Source organism: Panthera uncia, chromosome D1 (assembly GCF_023721935.1).
Source record: "Panthera uncia isolate 11264 chromosome D1, Puncia_PCG_1.0, whole genome shotgun sequence".
NCBI classification, from domain to species: domain Eukaryota; kingdom Metazoa; phylum Chordata; class Mammalia; order Carnivora; family Felidae; genus Panthera; species Panthera uncia.
Genome location: NC_064808.1, coordinates 8,507,663 through 8,527,175, shown reverse-complemented (window position 1 = coordinate 8,527,175; position 19,513 = coordinate 8,507,663). Strand labels below are relative to the sequence as shown.

At 56.0% G+C, this 19,513-nt stretch overlaps 1 protein-coding gene across 7 annotated transcripts in view; it reads right to left on the bottom strand.

Annotated features, from left to right (window-relative positions):
• Positions 1-19,513, bottom strand: part of RAB3IL1 (RAB3A interacting protein like 1) — a 43,051-nt gene that overhangs the window by 8,700 nt on the left and 14,838 nt on the right. For 4 of the 7 annotated variants that reach the window (XM_049644926.1, XM_049644927.1, XM_049644930.1 and 1 more), the window contains 3 exons: positions 964-1,219; positions 413-508; positions 222-299 (listed from right to left, as the gene is read on the bottom strand). In XM_049644926.1, coding sequence (XP_049500883.1) covers positions 222-299; positions 413-508; positions 964-1,219 — 430 coding nt within the window. Of the gene's footprint in view, positions 1-221; positions 300-412; positions 509-963; positions 1,220-9,014; positions 9,151-11,683; positions 11,887-19,513 lie in introns of those variants that run through there. The other 3 variants (XM_049644928.1, XM_049644931.1, XM_049644934.1) reach the window with 3 other exon arrangements.

Below are 19,513 nucleotides of genomic sequence, written 5' to 3'. Positions count from 1 at the left end.
AAAGGTCTCTGGTGCGGTGCGAACGCTGCTCGAGTCCCCGGGGAGCTGTGTCGTCTCAGACACCTCTGCCTCGACGTCCTGGGCCGTGGTCTAACCATCCCCGCCACCCACGAGAACACGCCGGGGTCCCACCGGGTGGCGAAAGCCCAGCGCTCTCGGGGGCTGGCGGGGCGGGCAGGGCGGGAGCTCTGGGTGTGGCTCGAAGCCCGTGGGGCCCTCACCTTGCCCCGTGCCTCCTTCAGCTGCTTTTCCGACGCTGCCTGCTTCATGTTGGCTGCTCGCACCATCTTGTGGGCTTCCTGGGAAGAAGGCAGGCTCCGCGTGAGTGCAGAGGGGCCTGCGGACACCCGGCAGCCGCCTTCCCCAACCTGCAACCACCCCCCCCCCGCCCCCGCCAAGCCGGCCACCACACCTCAAACAGGCTGGCTGTCAGCTCCTCCAGCTCCCGTTCCAGCTGCTCCCGCACCCTGGACAGCCGCTCACACTCCTCGTCCTTCAGCTTCAGCTCCTGGGGAGGGGGAGGGGTTCCAGGTGGGTGGCCGTGAGCCCCACAGGGGCCCCGGGCCTGGTATGGAGGGGACCGGGCACCCCGCTTCCCCCCACCCGCCCCGATCAGGCTCCATTGCCAGGGTCATCTTACGTGGGCCTCTGGGCCCTGACCGCCCTTCCTCTGTTGTCCTACAGTTTATGATGCATTTTCCATTTAGCTTGTGGCATGTTGAAGCCCCACCCGCCGGTCTATTAGAGCTTAGGACAGGCTTTCAGAGAAGTCAAGACTTCTAGAAGTCCTTCAAAAGTCACAAGCAGAACTCTCTTCTGTGCTTCCCTCACGCCCAGCACAGGCCTCCGCGCAGCCGGCCCTGGCAGGTGCACGATCTCTCTGGGTGCCCAGGGAGAGCCCACAGCTCCTCCAGACGGGCCCCTCGTCCCCGCAGCCCCTCCCGCTGCCCTCTGAGCCCCCACCTTCTGGGCTTTGTGAAGCTCCTCCTTCAGGAACTCTGAGCCCTTCTCGCGGATCTCCATGGAAGAGCTTCGCAGGCGGAGCACGTCCAGCGGGGCGGCCACAGGGCCCTCCTCACCTTGGGCCTCCTCCCCTCCAGGGGTCTCCGCCAGGCCTCTTGGGGACTCCGTTCTGTGGCTTTTGCAGGGGCCCACGCTCTTCCAGGGGACGGGGACAGCCTCAAGGGGCGGCGGGTGGCCCTCGTCTGGGTGGGGCTGGCTGCGAGGCAAACAGCAAATACAGGGTGGGGTCCTGAGACCCAGAGCTGAGCCCAGGCACCAACCCTGGACAGCGCACCTGCCACTCCCGGCCTACTCTGTAAAATAGGGACTCTACCCATGAGGCTGTCAAGGGCAGAAGGACCAAACATGAGGTCACCTGGGGGCAAAGCCACGACTCACTCACCTTTGTCAACCACCCTCTCCAGCTGAGGGCCTAGGGCTGAGCTTGGCACACAGTAGGTGCTCAGTTTATCTGTCCAGCAGAAGACTGGAAATGCATCAGTGCTGAGAATCTGAGTTTCCACTTCTTCAAAGTGGGGACGATCCCAATGGCCCTACCTCCAGGGTCACTGGATGGATGTGACCTGCATAAAACCTTGGCACCCAGGAGGCACTTAAATGGGAACCGCCTTCTTGGCTATCGGTAATGCAAATTTTATGCAAATTATACCCCATTTAGGGTGGCGGGGAGAGGAAGGACCCAGCCAGGGCAGGCATTGCTGAGGTAGGAAAGTTCTGCCAAATAGCCCAGGCCGGGCGGACTGTCTTCCTGCTCCCTGTGGGGAGCAGTCTGGGCTCTCTCCGCTGGTCTGCCTTGTGAGCTCAGGCAAACACCCTTCTCTGGGCCTCAGGATCCTTCTCTCCCTGAAGTTGAAGACCCTAGAGGTAGTGAGGGGGCCATCAGCCTCTGTCCCCCACCCCCCACTGTCCATCCACACCCCTCACTTTGCAACAGACCCTGGGGAGGGAGGGAGGCAGGAAGGGAGAGGGCCCGGCCGGCACTGGTTTGTGCCAAGACAGCACCTCTGGACTCGCTCAGTCAGCAAAAGCTGGCAGCTCCTGAGCCAGCAGCTTCTGAGCCTCGGTGGCTGGGCTGAGGGTGAGTGGCTGGGCCAGGCCACTGATAACAGTGGGGAAGTGGAGGGGAGGGGGCTCGGCGGGGCCCACACAGGAGTGAGGAAAGACGAGGCCAAGGGGTCGTGAGACTCAGGATTGCTGAGGGGAAAGTGTGAAAGGCAAGACTGGGGATCAGCTGCTCCTCCCTGTCATGTGGACCCCGGCACGGTCACCAAGCAGCCCCTGAACGTCGGTGACCCTCCCAGGTAACACAAAGGGGCTGGGGACCCAGGGACCCCCGCAATGAGCCCATTCCCAGCCCTTCACGTGGCCCTGTCCAGGCACCTAGTTTGGCCTGCCCTAGGCTTTGGAACTGGCCCAGAGTGTGGCCTCATGGTTCCTTGGCTGAGTCCTGCCTGGCAGGGACCGGGGACTGATAGATGAAGTGGGAAAACACATCTGTCACTCCATCAACAGCGTTTATGCCAATGATCTTTCCTAATACCCTTGGGGGTGGGGGACAGTCTCGTTGGCAAGGGGTCCCTGAGGCTTGAGGAGGGGCTATGGCAGCACTATGGCGGCCCTGGGCTGGGGTCCGCACCCAGGGGACTCCCACCATGCCAGATGCTGGGATACTCTGCCCATGCCCTCTCATTTAGGGCTCTCAGTAGCATTTGTGGGACTGTCCCCATCCCACAGATGAGGGACAGAGTCTACAGAAGTGTAGAACTTGCCCGGGCTCACACAGCTGGTGGGTGGCTGTGCAGGATGGGCAGCCAGGTCTTTGGCCTGAAGCCCCCACCGGGGGGGGGGGGGGGGGGGAGTATGAAATTACTGCATCAGCCTCAGGGTCAAGGTCTACAAGGCCCCGGGTGGACTCAGGAGACGACTCCCTGCCGCAGCAGGGAAATGTGACCCAATTCTGGCCCGACCAACTTCTCAGCCTCTGCTCGGGCCCAGACACTGCCTCCCAGGAGGGCAAAGCCAGGGTCCATGCCAGGCTCTGAGCTGGGGTATGCGCCAGCCCCTGCGAATGTCACCAGAGTTCTCTGAAGCTGCTTCCCACCTGTGGGACGGGGGTAACGACCTACAGTCACTGGAGAAGCACCATGTAAAGACCGTGCCGTCTGTGGCCACATTTGGCAGATACCCCTACTGTGCCTGCCCGGGCTCTGGGTCCCGCGGCTGAAACCGCAGGCCTCAGGGAGGTCCTTCCCGCTGAGAGTCTGGAGGCCCCGGGCCCAGTGCCCATTTCTTCAGGTGAGAGACGATGGCCATAGTCACTCAGGCTTGGGGGTGGGGGGGGCGGGTGGCAGACCCCAACTCGAGGACTGCACATTTCAACAGGATGGGCGAGAACTGTGGGCCAAGGGTGGGGGTGACCCAGGCAGGATTCCAGGTTTCAGACACCCAGCCCCAGTGCCTTTCCCTCTGCAAGGACCACCCCACACATCAGCCATGTTCCCGCCGAGGAGAAAAAGACCTCCAGCCCCTCCCACGAGGGCCACCAGTGTGGTCTGGGCCCCGGGCCCGAGTGAAAGACACTAACTCTCCTGCTGGCCCCAAGGGCATGGGCTGGGGTTATGGCTGGACTGCCCCCCATTAGTTTCCCAACAGGCTCTCACTTCAGCCCCCTACCGGGAAGGATGGGGGCCCTCTTTTGCAGCCAGAGGCAACAGTGGCCTCCCCACTACCCATCTCCCATCTTCCCTGCCCCCAGCTTCCCCAGTGAAAAAGCCCAACTCAAAAAATCCTAATGGCTGAAAGCATATGAAGAACACATCCACCCCGTAGTCACGAACCACCCAATGCCGGGGCCAGGGGTTCAGGAAAGACACCCCCCCCCCCACCTCGGTACTGGAAGGGATGCTTGAATCTGTAGGCCCTCCCCTCACACTTCTAGGCTGTGAGGCGACTCAGAAATTTCAGGAGGGGCCCTAGGCCCCACAGGTCCAGCCCCAGCTTCACACACTTCAGCATCCCAAACCAAAGGCTGGCAAACCTCAAAGGGACCACCTGCACTCCTTGGGCAGGCACGGGCTACCACACCGCACCCCCTCCCCGCCCCTCAACCCTGGTCCACGGCCCTCTGTTGGAACCTTTTCAGTCCCCATTCCCGGCAGAAACAGAGTCCAGCATCCACAATACGCTGCAGGGGCCCCTGGGAAGGGGTTAGAGGCAGGAGATAGTAAGAGTCAAGGTCAGAGGAAAGTGGGAGCATCCAACACCCTCCATCCTGAACCGGCTCCACTGCCCGGAGCCCACGACAGTTTATACAGGAAAGGCCCCACTGGGTCACTTCCCCAGGAAACACACAAGGGGGTGGGGGTGCAGTAATGCAATCCTCACCCCCGCCAATCCTGCCCTAGGCCAGCCAGCATGGCTTTGTCTCCATCCACAAAACATGGCAAAATGAGAATCAGGTCCCCTGGATCCTATGGTCTTCAGTCACCCGGAAACCCCCACTGGACCAGGAGGGCCTGTGCAGAGGTCACTCCCAGGGGCCAGGAGGGCCCAGCGAGGATCCTGCGTACCTCTTCCCATCTCCAGCCCAACCGGCCTGCCATGAGGTCTTTCTGCCCCGAGGTCTCTCCCTGTCCACTGACCAGGGCCCAGGTCACCTCTTTGAATTAAAGATCCCTGTGCTGATGGGCATGACAGGTTCATTAAAGAAGCTGGAAGGAGCTGGTTAGGGAGGCTCTGGAATTGGAGGGAGCAGAGCTGGGACCACCGGGACACAATGGGACCGCTAGCCTCTGCCCCGGGGCCAACAGGGCGGCTTCGGCTGATCCGGTCTACAGGGTGGTGCCACGGCACAGGGGCCCAGTTCAGACTCGTGCTCATGCACCCACAGGTGTTCCCATAAGCCCTGAGAGCACCGAGGCTGACAGCCAGGTGACTCCGGTCTGGGGGCCGCGGGAGGTCCCAGGAAAGGCTTCCTGCAGAGGCTCCCCGACTGGCCAGCAAGCCCGGCCAGGCTGAGCTGACAGAGAGGGGCTAAGCCCACAGCTCCAAACCGTCAAGCCGTGTTCGAGTCCCAACCTCATGATGCCGCGGCAGGGAGATGCTCTCCCTAGCCCGCTTTGGACGATGAGGCACGTGATGTTCAGAGAGGGGTGGCGACCTGACAGGAACAGACAGCCAAAAAGTGACAGGGTGGGAACTGAACCCAGAGTCCCAGCTCTATCGCATCATGTGACGCGTCAGCCGGAAAAATCCAGACGGGAGGAAAGATGAATGGTGGTTTTGGAGAAGTGGGGCGGGATGCAGATGGGGTTTGAGGAAGTCTGTGGGCCGGGAGGGGGCTGTGCACAGGCCACACAGACACAAAAGACTCAGGGCTGGGGGGACTGTGGCACGACCTGGGGCTGGAGAGAGGGACAGGGGAAAAAACAAAACAAAACAAAACTGCAGTGCCTAGGGCCAGAGAGCCAGCCTGGAGGTCTGAGGAGCAGCCACTGCCAGGGTTGAGAAGGGATGGTTCCAGAAGAATAGGACAACGGTGTCATATATTTCATACATAGGAACAGGAGGCCAGGCCTGCAAACAGAGTGGGACCCCAGCGTGGGGTGGGGGGCGGGGAGAGAAGGTGCAAGGGGGAAACAGAGCGGGAGGGCGGAGGTCAGCAACAGCCTCGGGATGGAAAGCAGGGAGGTTGGACGCCTGAACCCGGTGGACCAGACCAAGCAAACCGTTCCCCGCCACAGCCCCTGGGCTGCCAACCCGGTCCCAGCCCAGACAGGAAATCCAGCCCCGTGTCTCCACTGGGAGCCAACACAAGGCCTGGGAGGGTGGGCGCCGAGCAAGGGGGCACACAGCACATGCCTCACATCCTCCTGCTTAGTCCTAGAAGAATCTGACGCCCTATGACCTTGAAAGTCCAATACATATATAGTGAGCGCCCATCGTGTGCTGGGCACCCCACCGGCCCCGATCCACCCAATCTGCATGACTGCACACGGAGCCCCCTTCGCACCACATTCTAACTCATTTTGCTGCCCCTCCTCCACCACCCTATTGGGCACAAATCCTGGGCAGACCTGGGGAGAGTCTAGGACAAGCAGGATTCTCATGAGGGTCTGAGCTCCACACAAGTGCAGGAAATATAGCTCCACCGGTTGAGGGGGCAGGGGCTGGTGGGGGGCCGGGGTTAGTTAGATCCAGGAGAGCTCCCCCGGAAGGAGCAGCTGGGAAAGGTGAATGACTGCTTCCCAGGGAGGAGGCCCACCCTCCTGCTCCTGAAGCCCCCAGGCCATACTTCGGAGGAAGTCTGAGACTGTAGACCCCTGTGACCTCGGCCCAACCGGCAGGGGCTCACCGATCCAAGCCCCGTAGGGTAATCAACACTCAGAGCAGTTAAGTGACCTGCTCAAGGCCACACAGCCTATGTGCAGCCCTGGAGCGCCTACCCCCCCCCCCCCCCCCGGCCAGGGTCCTGCCTGCTAGGACACAGTCCTCCATCCCTGGGAGGTTGGGGGGTCTTGTTTCATTCCTGAGGGGTCAGTCAGAGACTGGCCCTCCCTAGAGAGAAGTATGATTGGCCCCATCTGTCAGATAGGGAAACTGAGACCAGGGGGCTAGACCAATGGCATGTGGCCGCTTAGCGGCAGAAAACTAGCCCAGAACTCAATTTCTGGTCTTTGCTGACCGAGCCCCAAGTGCCCAGCACCACGTCAGCCGCAGATATACCCAAGATGCTGTCCTCACCGCCTCAGAGCAGGCTTGGCCACCAAGACTGGGGACGTGGGAAACTGTGGGAAAGGGGGAGGGGAGTATCCCGGTTATGGGGGAGCTGCCTCTGGGTTCAGAGTTCAGGGCTCCTGCTCACGGAGTCCCCAGGAAGAGGGCCTGCCTGAGCTCCTGCAGAGTCCTGCCCCTGCCACCCACCCTAGGAGAGCAGCCCTGGGTCTGGGGCCAAGGGGGCGAACTGGCACCAGGACCCAGCCATCAACAGCTGCTATTCCTCACCTACCGATGAGAAAACGAAACCCCAGGGACATTGACAGCTTAGCCAGGGCCACTGACTCCTGATCCCCGACTCATACTCTAGAATGAGGGCCCAAATATATACCTACCCAGACTGCCATGAGCCACTGGAGGCCACAAGCCCAAGCAGCTCAGTCAGACTTACGTGGGCAAGTGTGACCCCAAGCAGGGTCCCTTCCAGCTCCTGCTGGGGTCTGGATGAGTTTCCAGGACACCAGACCCCCCGTGGGTGCTGGCAGCTTGGCCCCTGATCCTTCTTCAGTCCCTGCCTCCAATATCCAAGTGGGGGGAGGGGGGTCCATAAAAATGCAGTGCTCAGGGGAACCCCAAAACTCTGCCTCTCATTTCCAGTTCCAGCTCCTCCTTCTGCCCCCTATGCTTTCCATCTGCATTTATAAAGCACCTGCTAGGTGCTCTGTACCTGAAGCCCTAGGGGTCCAAACGTACATGCAAAAGGTGAGCTATATTGAGGATCATGGCGTGGGGAGGTCAGCTTGGCAGCCTGGTTCATCCAGAAGGCTCTTGGAAATCTGGCAGGGAGGCCGGACTAGGGGTCTTCTCCAAGACCTGGAGTCTTTTGGACTTTGTCTTTAAAGAGAGCGTCTATCTGTTGATGGCTCCCAGCCCTGTCTGTCTGGCCCTGGCCTGGATGCCTCCAGGGAAGGGCACTCTGGGCCTGGATCACGCCTGGATCACCTGCTCATTTCATCCAGAGACCCAGAGAAGTGAGGCCATACGCTCAAGATCACACAGCAACTCAGCGACTGTGTTTTGCCTGGGTGGCCCCAACACGTGGGGTCACAAGCTTCTTCCAGACTAGGCTGCCCCTTAAACACAGTTAACCTCAGGCAAGGATTGCGCTAATCTCACCAGGTTCCACATTAACCACTTTTTCCGGAAACTCACTCTTCTTGGGCGGGGTGGGGGTGGTAGTGGTCATGGTGCGGTGACTACTACGTTTCCAAAGAACACACAGGCTCCGCTTCAACTTTCGCCCTTTAAGAGTCTCACCCCTCTCCACACCTCACCCCTACCAGGAGCCCTTTCTCTCAGCACCCCCTGCTGGGGACAAAGCCCCACAACTCCCTAGCATCTCCAGCTCCAGCTTTGCTGGGCGCATCGAGTAAAGTGGACCCAGCCCACATTAGAAACCTCTCCAACCTGCCAGTCTCCCGAGAGGCTTCCCTCACTCCCCAGCTGTGGCTGGGAAGGGGCCCTGTCCTGGGACCACCCAGTTGGCCCAGTTCTTGACAGGAATACAACCCACCCCACTCTGGCCACATCTCTTCCAGGACCTGGCCTTTCCAGGCTATGGGGAAGAGGAAGTGTTTGCCCAAGTTCCTGACAAGACCACAGGCTTTCTGCACGGCCAGGGCAGGGGTCCCACGCCAGGTGGGCCAGAGACTGGGATCACCCCTGACAGCCAATAAACAGTCACGGGGACTGGGGCCACGAAGCCGGGCCCCACGGCTGTGCCGCCCTCCTTCAGCCCGCAGGGAGGTCCCACCCCACACCTCCGAGCCAGGCCGGAGCCAGCAGCCCCAGATGGAGCTCCATCAACTTACTAGCGACCTTGGCAGAGACCCGGCCCCCTTTCCCCCACTGCACTGCTTTCCAAAGGTTCATCCAGGCTTGGGGGCCCCCTCCTCCAGGCGCGCCCCCCAGACTTACTCTGGTTTGCACCCCCCGCTGCCTCCCTCCTCACTGGCGCTCCAGAGGAGCTAGGAATTGGCGCCGTCCCGCCGGGGAAGGTCTGCCGCCCACCCTTCACAGTCCCCACCCTCCCGGAGACCCCCGACCGCCCCCCGCCGGGTGTCCTTCCACCTCCGCCCCGAGTTGGCTCGCCCGTCCTCGGGCCACAGGGGGCCCCTCTCCGCCGCGGGCAGGGGGCACACACGGCAGGGACCCCCACCCCCGGGGGGCTGCCGCGGCCCGAGCCGGCGCGGTGCGGCGAGCGCGCGCGGACCTACCCGCTCCACATCCCGGCGCCGCCGCGAGCTCCCTGCGCCGCCCGGCGCCGCGTCCCCGCCCGCCGCCTGTCAGTCCCTCCCGCAGCCCCGCCGGCCGCGCGGCCCCCCGGCCCAGCCCGCCCCTGCCCTCCGCGGGTCACGTGGCCGAGGGGGTGGCCCGAGGACACGTGCCCGGCCCCGCCCCTCCGCCGGCCGCGCGCCCCGGGACGGTGCGCCCGCGGGAGCCGAGGGGGGGGGAGGAGCCCGGTGTCGGCGCCCTGCGCCTCGCGCCGCGCTCCGCAGCCCGCGGCCCACTCGTCTCTAGGCCCCCCGCGGCCCCGGCGCAGGGAGGCCCGAACCCTGGGCCACCGCTGCATCAAGAAGCTTGGCGACTTGTCACCAAGAGCCTGCTGACACCCTCCCACGCCCACACACACCCCCCTCCCCCGGGGCTCTTCTTCCTTGGGCTCCCCGCTCTGTGCCTGCTCCTGCGTGGTGGGAAAGGGGCCAGGCCCCCAAAACAAGTTTCCTTCGGGTTTACTCTGAGTGCCTATCCGCTTTTCCCAAGGGAGGACCCACCTTTGGCCGGAGTCTTCAACCCCGGGCACCCCCCCGCCAGCCCCGCAAAGGGGCCTTTCCCTCTTGTTCTGAACAGCGGGTTCACTGCCGGTGCCTTCCCTGCCTTTCCCCAGCATCTGTAGTTAGGGGGAATGCATCCCCACCAAGCACAGCCGTCTGGTCTCACGTCCTCTGCAAAACCTTTTTCTGCATCCCAGACCACTGGTCTTCCTGTTCCTGAGTCCCTCCGTCCCTCTGTCACCCGTCCTGAGCCCTGATCACTGGCCTCGACTTCAGCCCGGGGCTGGATCCAGTGAGAATATAGCTCTAACCTCCCGCCAGGGACAGTAGCTTCCACCCTCCATGTCTAGGGAGGCCTGGGAGGCCAGGAGGAAGGAGGTGCTTCCCTTCCAGAAGCTACCAGAACTCAGGGCACTACTCTTCCGAGCCCACAGAGCTGAAACCACAGGCCTGAATTTGTCAGGTCTTCATTTGGGGACACGCATTTCTTTCATTCATCCATTTGTTCATTCGTTCATGTACCCCTTCGGAACACAAACTGTGGACCATACAAGGGCTAGGGATCCAAAGGGAAATTGCAGACGCATGCTCCATTATCCTGGGGCTCCGATATGGGAGGGAGAAGGGGGGTGGGAGACATACTCACAAAGACTTCCACTTCCAGGGTCACGGCTTGCCCAGGGCACACCTTGCTAAGTGCATGGTGTCCTTGTCAAAAATAGAAAACAGTACTGTTTTTCCAGGTGGGCACAGCCCATGCCAAGGCACAGGACTTGGCGAGTGGAGGGCAGGCTAGATTTCATGCCTTGCTCACTCACTCCCTTGGCTGGCACCTTGTGCAGTGCACAACCTGTGCAGGCCACTGTGACATCCCTTCTGACCTACCAGAATCATTCTACCCAGGCCTCCAACGCCCTTCACTCTGTGGGGCAATTGTTTCCCCGACTGGTTTCTCAAGGGCAGGGACCAGCTCCTTCTCGGTGCAGTGTTTCTCCACCTACCCCAGCCTATCCCAGAGTCTGGCCCAAAGCAGATGTCATCATGTTTGTTGACTTGAATTCTATACCAAATAAGCGTTGAGCAACAGTGGTCTTCCCGACACGTGCTCTGTTCGTTATTTAGAGGAAGGAGGAGAAGACACAAATAGAGCTCAGGACAGGGCCTTTACCCTCCAAGACTTCATAAGCCTGGGCAGGAGATAAGACCTGGTCCAAGTCAGGGTAACCCAGACTGGTGGGAGATAAGGCATGGAGAGGGTGTCGGCCCAGAGGAAGAGTCCTTAGCAGGAGGGGGGATGGCTAGTGGGCTGTGGAGGCCCTTAAGCGAGGCCTCCAAGGACAAATGTGGGATCACCACTCTGGGAGCACGGACACCCAAGTGCTACCAAAAAACATCACGTCATCTATACATCCAGTGGTCATCCAGTGGATTCCAGGGTCTCACTAGCTCCTCCCACCGCCCACTGAGCTCTGCTCCTCAGCCGCAAAGGATAGGCTCAGAGAAGTTCGGGAACCTATTTGATATCACACAGCCAGGGGTGATGGGGCTGAGACCCCTTACACCAGTTTTCTGGAAGGACAGCCCAGAAGCCAGAGAACTCACTAGAGGCTGCAGCTACATGCAGCCAGACAACAAATGGGGAGCCTAGGAGAGGCCTGGCCAGCTGGAGGGGAGGGAGAAGTGAAAGGTGTGTCCTCTGCCTTTAAGACACTGCCCTTCCCCACCCTCCTCCCTGCCATCCCCATCCCCCCCTGACAGCCCTGACCACAGACCCTTGGCTGGAAACAGATGAGCAGGAAACTGCCGGCCTGGATGACCCAGGCCCTGATTCTGAACTTAGGTCTCTCCTCAGCTCACTGTGTGACCTAGGAGATGTGCCTTGCCCTCTCTGAGCCTCAGATTCTGTGTCTGTACAACCACCAAGTTAGAGAATCAGGGTCACCCCTTGGCAACTGACCTTGTAGGAGGCTCATGAAATCCCTCATGGTTCCACGCCAGTCCCCCCCCCCCCCAGTCAGGAGCCTGGCCTCTCACCCCCTCTTCCCCAGTGCCGCTGCAGAGTGGCAAGAATCCTCCTCCCCTCCCCTCTATGATCAAGGTCACTAGCTCACCTGTCTGGGTCCCAAGGCTCCTCTCCCAAGTTCCCGTCAAGGGCAGGTCCCAGAACCGACGGAGTGTAGCAGACAGCCCCCGAGCTCATTGCCAGGAACACGGGGCATGTCCCTCGGGCAGGACACCTGGTGTGCTCCTTGGGGGCATCCATTGCCAGGGCCAGCCTGAAGGTCCCTCCGGAGACTGCCAAGCAGGCGAGCAGCAGAAGCCCTTCTCCCCCACCCCCGGGCTGAGCCTCCTGCTAACCTTTGCTATCTCTGAGAAGCAGCAGCCCAGGAGGGAGGCCCCTCCCAGCAGGCCTCTATCTCCTGAAACCCCGTAATTATTAACTCCCATGGCTCGGCGGGCAGCAGACGGCTCTGGGGCCTTCCTTCCCGGGCTCTGGGCCAGGAAAGGTAAGACACCCTAAGGGGTCGTGGGAACTTTCCTTTACATGCCCAAGGCCCCAGGCTTTCACTCAGCCCGAAGACGGAGCTGTCTGTCCCCTCCTTGGCCAGGTTGCTGAGTTGGAAAGAGCCGGTCCAGCCCAGGCTCTATCTATTACCAGTCGGTTGTGTGGCTTTGGGCAAGAACCCCCACCTGCCCCACCCCCCATCCCCGGCCTCGATATCCCCTCGATATCAACCACCGGCGCGCATGGACACCTCAGTGTAGCAGTGAGGAACACAGGCCCGGTGTCAGGCCGGATTCACACCCCACTTCTAAACTATAAACCTTTGGGCATGTTACTTTCTGTGCCTCAGTTTCCCCAACTGTAATATGGAATCTCACCCTCTAAGGCACACCAGGCCAGCTGCTACTGCCCCAGACATGCCCTACACCTCCGCTTTCCTCACACAATGTCCCCTACATCACATCCTACCCCCTGCTGATAAATCTCTTTTGCGAATACCCCCTCTGCCAACAAGCCTTCCCCTGTGGCATGGGAGGGGGGGAGCCCTCAGACAGATGTCCACCTTGTGTCATGACAGTTGGAACGGTCGGACACCCCCACAAGAAATGAGTGGCCCCGTGGGCAGAGGCTGGCCCGCACTCACCACCAAATCCTCAGGACCCCCTTGTCCGGGACGTGGTCAGGCTCAGTCTACCCAAGATAGTTGGTGTGTTTCACCCTGTCTCATTTGGCTTGAAATCTAATCCTGCTTCTGCGGTTCCTTGGCTCTGTGGCCTTGGGGCAAATCACCTCACCTCTCTGGGACTCAGTTTCCTCATCTGTGAAACGGGCACGATTGTCCCCGGTGAGGTTGTGAACGTCACAGAAGGTAACATCTGTGAAGGGTCTGCCACCCTTGAAATGAGAGTTTCATTTCTCTCTACTCCTTTCTCCCTCACCTTCCCTCTTCTTTCCTGTCAGCCTCTGAGTTCCCCGTGGGGGAGAAGCCGCCAGTTCCTGACTAGCAGTCACACCCCCCACCCCCCAGCCCTGCCCCGCGGATAACAATATCTCCTACTCAGGCTTTGGGCTTCGATGCTCTCAGCCTAATGCAAACCAGATGCTGGCCTTGCCTTTCCTGGCAGTGAATTTTCCATGGCCTGCTCCCACCCCCTTCCTGTTTTTGCTCCTCACGGATCCCCTGCTAAATTCTCTCGTGCCCCCACCTTCCTCTGCAGGGCAACCTCTGGGCCCACCTGGAAACAATTAATGGAAAACAGGAAGTGTGGAAAGGCGGGAGGTGGGGGAGGGTCTCTCCATCATCCCAACATGGCAGGAGGGAAAGGAGCTCAGTCCGGCTGGTGACAAAGTGTATAAGAGACAGTCCCTCGGGGAGGAAACGGAGTCAGAGTCACTTTGGGGGCCGTAGAGAAAAAACTGCTACCTTCTGGACATTTAGGCATAGCTGGGACTTCATGGGGAGCTTTAAGGGCCTTGTCCTTGGCTGTGACTTAGAAAAAAATCGGAGCCAGAAGAGGCCCAGGCCTCGCTGTTGCAGATGAGGAAACTGACTTGGAGGCTCGTCCAGGGTCACTGGTGAGTCAGAGCCAAGAGGCAGCCGGGGACTGCTTGCCAGTAAAAGCTGCTCCCCGAAGTCACTTCCCGGGCTTGCTATCTCATCATCCCCGCTGCCCTTCCCCCACAAGGAGCCCTGGGCCCCATCACGAGGATGCTCACAAGGCCACCCGCAGCACCTGGCCAGCCGGACCTGGATCTTCCCCACCAGGAGCCGGGCACTGGGAAGTGAGGCCTGGGGCAAGCCCTTGAGTGTGCGTGTTGGGAGCGCTACCTTTAGCCTCAGCCCCGTGAACCCCCTCGGGGCATCCAGGGCTGGCCCTCCTCGGGAGGACTCCACCATTCCCGTGAAAACAACAGCCCGAGGGCTCCCTGAGAGCTCGGCTCTGGCCGCCCCTCCCTCGGCCAGCTGTGCTGAGTGTTTGGACAACTGGATGGAATGTTTTGCAGCCACAGTCCTCCCTGGGTCCCTGAGCTCAGGTTTCAAGAGGGGCGGGGCAGAGGATGCTGGCTCCAGGGAGAGAGAGAGAGAGAGAGAGAGAGAGAGAGAGAGAGAGAGAGGCTCAAGAGGTCAAATAGGAGTCTGGAGCGCCCCCCCCCTCCCCCAACGCCCTGCCCAGACCCGACCAAGACCACTGGCTGGCCAGCCCCAGTGCGGTGGGGAGATGGGATGAGCCTCAGGCCCCCGAGAGGAGGACAGAGCAGAGGGTGGAGGCAGCCAAATGGTGTCAGAGATTTGGTGGGGCCAACCTGGTGAGGTCAGGCCCTGGAGACAGTCTGGGCTCGGGGAGGGGTCAAGGCCCAGGACAGCACTTTGAGAACACTAAGATTGCGAAGATTCCACCACAGAGATGGGTCCATCTGCTACTATCCCCGTTTTACAGATAGAACAATTGGGGTCCAGAGAGAGTAGACCATCCCAGGTGATGCAGCGTGCTGCGTGTAGAGCTAGAACCCAGGGCCCCAGAACCGAAGCTCACTCTTCTCATTATTTTCATGTTCCCACCCTCATCTCCAGCCCCAGAGACACACACACCCCCGTCACTGAATCGTCATCCTTCCTCTTCCTTAAAGGACGCAGACAAGGGGCGTCTGGGTGGCTCAGTCGGTTAAGCGTCTGACTTTGGCTCATGTCATGGTCTCACTGCTCATGAGTTCAAGCCCCGCATCAGGCTCTGTGCTGACGGCTCAGAGCCTGGAGCCTGCTTTGGACTCTGTGTCTCCCTCTCTCTGCCCCTACCCCACTAGCGTTCCGTCTCTCTCTCAAAAATAAACAAACATTAAAAATAAAAAGGAATAACCTACACAGGTGGGGGTACTGAAGGTTCACAGAGAGAACGCACAGACGCTAGGCTCGCTGCCAGCCTCTGAGAGCATTAACCCACTGCAGACAAAGGCTGGAGGCTCTGGTAGCCAGAATTCCTGCGCCTTCTCCCACCCTGGGGCCAGAGGTCTCCCAGGTTCCCCAACACAGCTGCTCAGGCCTCCCAGAGCCCCTTGAATCAGGCTGACAAGACACACAAGTCCTAGACCCAACTATATGGAAGACAGTTTGAGCCTCAGTTTGCTCACTTTGAAATCGAAAAGGTTACCTTTGCTCCACTTGCCTTGCCATCATATCGTGGGTGCTGATGACAAGGAACAGGAGGTTCCAGTGGGCCCCTTGGGAGACTTAAATATTTCCCAGCAATAAAACCTTTGGAGCTCACTTGAAGAAAGGAGGGAGGGGATTCCTTTGAGCCCAGATGGGTGTGGGAGTCCCACCGAGGTGCCTGGAGGCCTGGGTTAGATTCCTGGAGGTGGAACCTGTTTGGCCACTCCCAGCACCTGAGCAGGAAAGTTCTCGGCCACCTAATGGAATTCGAGAACCAGCCAAACTTTCAGAGGCAGGTGTGGCTAGAGGGGGTGGGTTGGCCCCACCTCACTCCCTTCCAAAATGGTGGGATGAGGCAGGGAGTCTTTTTTTTTTTTTTTTTTTAACGTATATTTATTTGTTTAAGTAATCTCTACATTCAATGTGCGGGCTCAAACTCAAGACCTTGAGATCAACAGTTGCGTGCTTCTCCGACTGAGCCAGCCAGGCGCCTTGTGCCAGGATCTTTACATTTGATCGATTGGGTTCACCCTCAGACCACCCGATGTGGTCCTTCATTGCTTTCTGTTCCCATTTTAATCATGGAGGAATGGAGACTAGGTGAAAAGATTTGGCAACAGGAACAAGTGAAGAAATTAGGATTAAAAAAAAATTTTTTTAACGTTTATTTATTTTTGAGACAGAGAGAGACAAAGCATGAACGGGGGAGGGGCAGAGAGAGGGAGACACAGAATCGGAAACAGGCTCCAGGCTCTGAGCTGTCAGCACAGAGCCCGATGCGGGGCTGGAACTCACGGACCGCGAGATCATGACCTGAGCCGAAGTCGGCCGCTTAACCGACTGAGCCACCCAGGCGCCCCAAGAAATTAGGATTTTAATCCACATTGTCTAACTCCAAAAGCTCATGTTCTCATCCCTCTACCGTTTATCCTCTCAAAGGGTAAGGTGAGGCTTTTTTTGAGAAAAGAGGGCTTGAAGAACAAGCAGGATTTAAATACACAAAATGGAGGATGGCATTCTATGCCAAGGAACACCAGGAACAAAGCCTTGGAGGTGGGACAGAGCAGGGCACACAGAGAGAAGCCAACTCTTCCCTTTGGCTGGAGCTCAAGCTGGTTTGGGGGACACTAGAGAAAAGACTGGACAGGCAGTCTCGGAATGAATCACGAAACGTGTTAGAGGCCAAGTTAAAGAGTTTGCACTTTATTCTAAAGGCTCCAAGGAGACAGTTAAACATTTTTGAGCAGGGGAGTGACGTGATCAGAGCCCTGCTATGGGAAGATTAAATTAACAGCAGTGTGCATAGAAAATAGAAATGAACTTATCAAATATCCCGAGAGGTAAAGGCTTTCTAAACTTAGATGCATTTGAAGAGACCTCAAAAGGAAAAACCAATAGATCTGTTTACATTAAAATTTAAAACTTCTCCATCTTCCTCCTTTCACCAAAAAATAACCAAAATTAAAAGGCAAAAGGCCTAGGGAAAATATTCCCAGCAAGTGGCAAAGTGTTGACATCTTTAATATATAAAGAATTCACAAAAATCAATAAGGAAAAAAAAAAGAAAAGAAATAGGAGTCCAGTAAACATGTTCATTCATTCATTCATGCATTCATTCAAGCAACATATAATGAGCATCTGTGTTGGGTGCTGAGAAGATATTAGTGGACAAAACAATTTATTTTAAAAAGTATTTGGAAAGCTGGGAATGAGAGGGAACTTTATTAAATTGATGAAGAGTATCCACCAACACCCCACAGCCAATATCATTCTTTCTTTTTTTCTTTTCTTTTTTTTTTTGGCAAATATTCTTAATGCTGAAATTCTAGAAACAATCTTTTAAAATTGGGAATGAGACAGGCATGGCTGCTATCATTACTTCTATTCTATACTATATTGGTGATTGTAGACAGTGCAATAAGACTAGAAAAAGAAATTTAAGACACAAATATTGGAAAAGAAAAATCAGAACTCTTCTTTTTCCTAAATGATTGTCTACATGTCAAATTCAAAGGTTTAACTATAGAGAACAAACTGGAGGGGAGGTTGGGGGGAGATGGGGTAAATGGATGATAGGCTTTAAAGAAGGCACTTGTGGGGCGCCTGGGTGGCTCAGTCAGTTAAGCATCCGACTTTGGCTCAGGTCATGATCTCACAGTTTGTGAGTTGAAGCCCTGCGTCGGGCTCTGTGCTGATGGCTCAGAGCCTAGAGCCTGCTTTGTGGATTCTGTCTCCTGCTCTCTCTGCCTCTCCCCAACTCGTATTCTGTCTCTATCTCAAAAATAAATAAAACATTAAAAAAAAATTTTTTTTAAATAAAGAGGGCACTTGTGACGAGCACTGGGTGTTATACATAAGTGATGAATCACTAAATTCTACTCCTGAAACCAATACTACACTATCTGCTAACTAACTTGAATTTAAATAAAATCTTGGAAAAAAAACAAAACCCAAAGGACTCCATAGAGTCCTATTATTATTATCTATTATCTATATCTATTATTATAAAAAGAGAGCTTGGCAAAAAGGTTGGCTATAATATCAATATAAAAATTATTCACAGTTCTGAGCACTGGTAGAAATTGGAAAAATAGAATTTTAAAAATACATTATTTATTATAGCAATAAACGATAAGAACCTATCATAAATCTAACAAAACACTTGCAAGACTTATTATAGAGGAAATTTTAATTTTGGATACAAATTATAATAATTATAGTATTATTATATAATCTAAATTATTCCAATAATAAAAATATCAAAATGATACAAATTCTAAAACTAGGTATTTCGCCAAAATGCCAGTTTTCTCAAGTTCGATCTACGTATTTGATGCAATTGTAATAAAAGTTCCAACAGCGTTTTCCTTAAATATGACATGCTGATTTTAAAATTTATATAGAAGAGTAAAAATATCGAAGACATGCCTGAAGAATGAGGCACTTCCTTACTCCCCTGCTATCAGGACTTATAAAACTCTAGTACTAAAAACAGTATGATATTAGCTCAAGAATGAACATATATAGACTGATGAAATCGAAACCAGAAAAAGACCAACACATATCTGGAGCTCTGATGTTCAGATACAGCCTTGCTGATCAGTGGGGAAAGGAAGGGACCATCAAATACATCATGTAGGAACAACTGATCGAGTCTATGTGGATAAGATAATTGGAACCCTATCTCACACTATGCGGAAAAATTAATTCCAGCTTGATTACATATGGAAAGAAAAACTCTTAGAAAAAATTGTAGGAGAATATCTTTTTTACTTCAGAGAAAGATTTTTAAGTAATTTCTACACCCAACATGTGAGGTTCGAATCCACAACCCCCAAATCAAGAGTCATATGCTCTACTGATAGAGCCAGCCAGGTGCCCCACGAAAGGAAAGATTCTAAAAAAAAAAATAGGGGCGCTTGAGTGGCTCAGTCAGTTGAACGTCTGACTTCGGCTCAGGTCATGATCTTGCAGTTCATGGGTTCAAGCCCCATATCAGGCTCTGAGCTGATAGCTCAGAGCCTGGAGCCTGCTTCAGATTCTGTCTCTCCCACTCTCTCTGCTCCTTCCCTGCTCATGCTCTGTCTCTTTCTCTCTCAAAAATAAATAAACATTAAAAAAAATTTTTTAATTAAAAAAAAAACATAAAAAGCGCTAACCATGAAGGAAGACTGATAAATCCAACTACATTAAAACTGAGAACTTCTTTTCATCAACTGACACCATAAAGTAAATAAAAAGATGAGCCATGGGGCACCTGGGAGGCTCCGTCGGTTGAGTGTCCAACATCAGCTCAGGTCAGGATCTCGCAGTTTGTGAGTTCGAGCCCCGCGTCGGGCTCCGTGCTGACAGCTCAGAGCCTGGAGCCAGCTTCAGATTCTGTGTTACCCTCTCTCTCTGCTCTGCCCCTGTTTGCACTCTCTCTCTCAAAAATAAAAACATTATGGGGCGCCTGGGTGGCTCAGTCGGTTAAGTGTCTGACTTCAGCTCAGGTCACGATCTCGCGGTCCGCGAGTTTGAGCCCCGCGTCGGGCTCTGGGCTGATGGCTCAGAGCCTGGAGCCTGCTTCCGATTCTGTGTCTCCCTCTCTCTCTGCCCCTCCCCCGTTCATGCTCTGTCTCTCTCTGTCTCAAAAATAAATAAACGTTAACAAAATTAAAAATAATAATAATAATAAAAACATTAAAAATAGTGATAATAAAAAATAAAAAGATGAGCCATAACCAACAAAGTTGTAGTATCTAGAATATAAAAGGAACAGGAACTCTCAAGTCAATTAAAATATAT